This window comes from Eimeria acervulina, genomic scaffold (genome assembly GCF_000499425.1).
Source record: "Eimeria acervulina Houghton genomic scaffold, Eah_scaff799, whole genome shotgun sequence".
Lineage (NCBI taxonomy): Eukaryota > Apicomplexa > Conoidasida > Eucoccidiorida > Eimeriidae > Eimeria > Eimeria acervulina.
This window is the reverse complement of record NW_013549595.1, coordinates 9,727-11,505: the sequence shown is the minus strand read 5'-3', so window position 1 is coordinate 11,505 and position 1,779 is coordinate 9,727. Positions and strand designations below refer to the sequence as shown.

At 42.7% G+C, this 1,779-nt stretch overlaps 1 protein-coding gene across 1 annotated transcript; it reads left to right on the top strand.

Annotated features, from left to right (window-relative positions):
- Nucleotides 1-607: 607 nt before the first annotated feature.
- On the top strand, nucleotides 608-874 carry EAH_00070000 (hypothetical protein, conserved; the record flags this gene model as incomplete). Its single annotated transcript, XM_013394407.1, has 1 exon — nucleotides 608-874. One exon carries the CDS (start codon nucleotides 608-610, stop codon nucleotides 872-874), a length of 267 nt encoding a protein of 88 aa, XP_013249861.1.
- Between the last annotated feature and the right edge of the window lie 905 nt (nucleotides 875-1,779).

The following is a 1,779-nucleotide window of genomic DNA, read 5'->3' as shown; positions in this document are numbered from 1 at the left end:
TGAGAGGAGCCCGCTCAGGGCTGCTCCTGCTCGTGGGCTGCATGCCGCTCAAAAGAAGGGTTTCTGGGGTTTAGGGTTTAGGGTTTAGGGTTTAGAGTAATTAGGGTTTGGGGCTTAGTGTTTGGGGCATGCAAGTTTAGCTAGATAATGAGGAGGAGAGAGCAGCACACAGCAACTAAGGGGGTCAAGCAGACGTGTGTATGTTTGTGTTGTTTAATTGTTTATGAATATAATATAAATATATTATTTTTTCTTGTATTGTTTTTATCTGCCTCTTACTTATTTATTTTCTTTCTTTGTTTCTTCTTCATCCCCCCTTCTTATTCTTCTTTCTCCAGTCAACGAAATATGCCTATACACCCCAGAACAAACTCTTTTTCTCTATCTCCTTCATTCTCTCCGTATATATATATATATATATATATCCATATATATCTGTATATATATATATACAGATATACATATATCTATATATAGATAGATATATCTATCTATATATCTATATACCTATATATATAGAGTATCTATATCTATATCTATATCTATCTATCTATATATATATAATGCGTGTGTGCTGGGGTGTACGTGCAGGTGAGAAGAGAAGAAGATGGCGCGAGAGATAAGAGACATTCGGGAGTTTCTGCAGACAGCGCGAAGGAAAGATGCGCGAAAAGTTGTAATACTGAGGAGTATAAGGAGGCCGAAGGGGCAGCCTTTTGCACCTTCTTCTGCAGGCTCTCTGATAACAAAGTTCAAGATACGCTGTTCTAAACATTTATATACTTTGGTTGTTACCGATAAAGCAAAAGCACAAAAGATCGAGAGCTCTTTACCTCCTTCTCTTAAGCAGCAAGTAATACCCGCAAAAAAATAAATGAACATTTAATTTAACTTATTTCGCAGCAATAATATTATTTATAATATTATATTATTCATTACTGCAGCAGGGATGGGAAGTTTATCGGATAAGTGCAGCATAACAATTACCTCCTGCTGCAACAACTGCAGCAGCAAATAAAGCAGAAACTCCTGCTGCAACAACTGCAGCAGAAACTCCTGCTGCTGCTGCAGCTCCTGCAGCAGTATAACTCGATGGACTGAAGCTTTTTGCTTTTGTTTGTCTTTTGCATTTTCTTTGCGTATCTCTTCTCTAGACATCAGCACCTACTCACCGAGTTTGTAGATGTAACTAAGAAGGCAGCAGCAGCAACAGCAGCAGCAGCAGTAATAGCAGCAGTAATAGCAGCAGCAGCAGCTTGCGGTGTCTTCGCGTTAGAGCATTGAGTTTTGCGTACGTAGAGCTGCTGCTGATGCTGCTATGCTTGCTGCAGCAACAGCTATTTGCGTGCAGCAGCAGCAGCTAATTGTGTGCAGCAGCAGCAGCAGCAGCTAATTGTGTGCAGCAGCAGCAGTAGCAGCAGCAGCAGCTCTCAGGGGGGCTCTAGGGTAGTACAAATAGCCAGCAACAGAGAGAAAGTATTTTTACAATTCAAAAAAAACGAAGGACACTGAGACAAAACAGATTCTGACAAAGCGCGACCTGCTGCTGCTGCAGCAAATGCTGCTGATGCTGCAGCTGCTGCTACAGCAAATGCTGCTGATGCTGCATCAGCTGTTAGAGCAAATGCTGCTGATGCTGCTGCAGCTGTTGCAGCAAATGCTGCTGGTGCTGCAGCAGCTGCTACGACAAATGCTGCTGACGGTGCAGCAGCTGCTAGAGCAAATGCTGCTGATGCTGCAGCAAATGCTGCTGATGCTGCAGCAGCTGCAGCAGCAGCA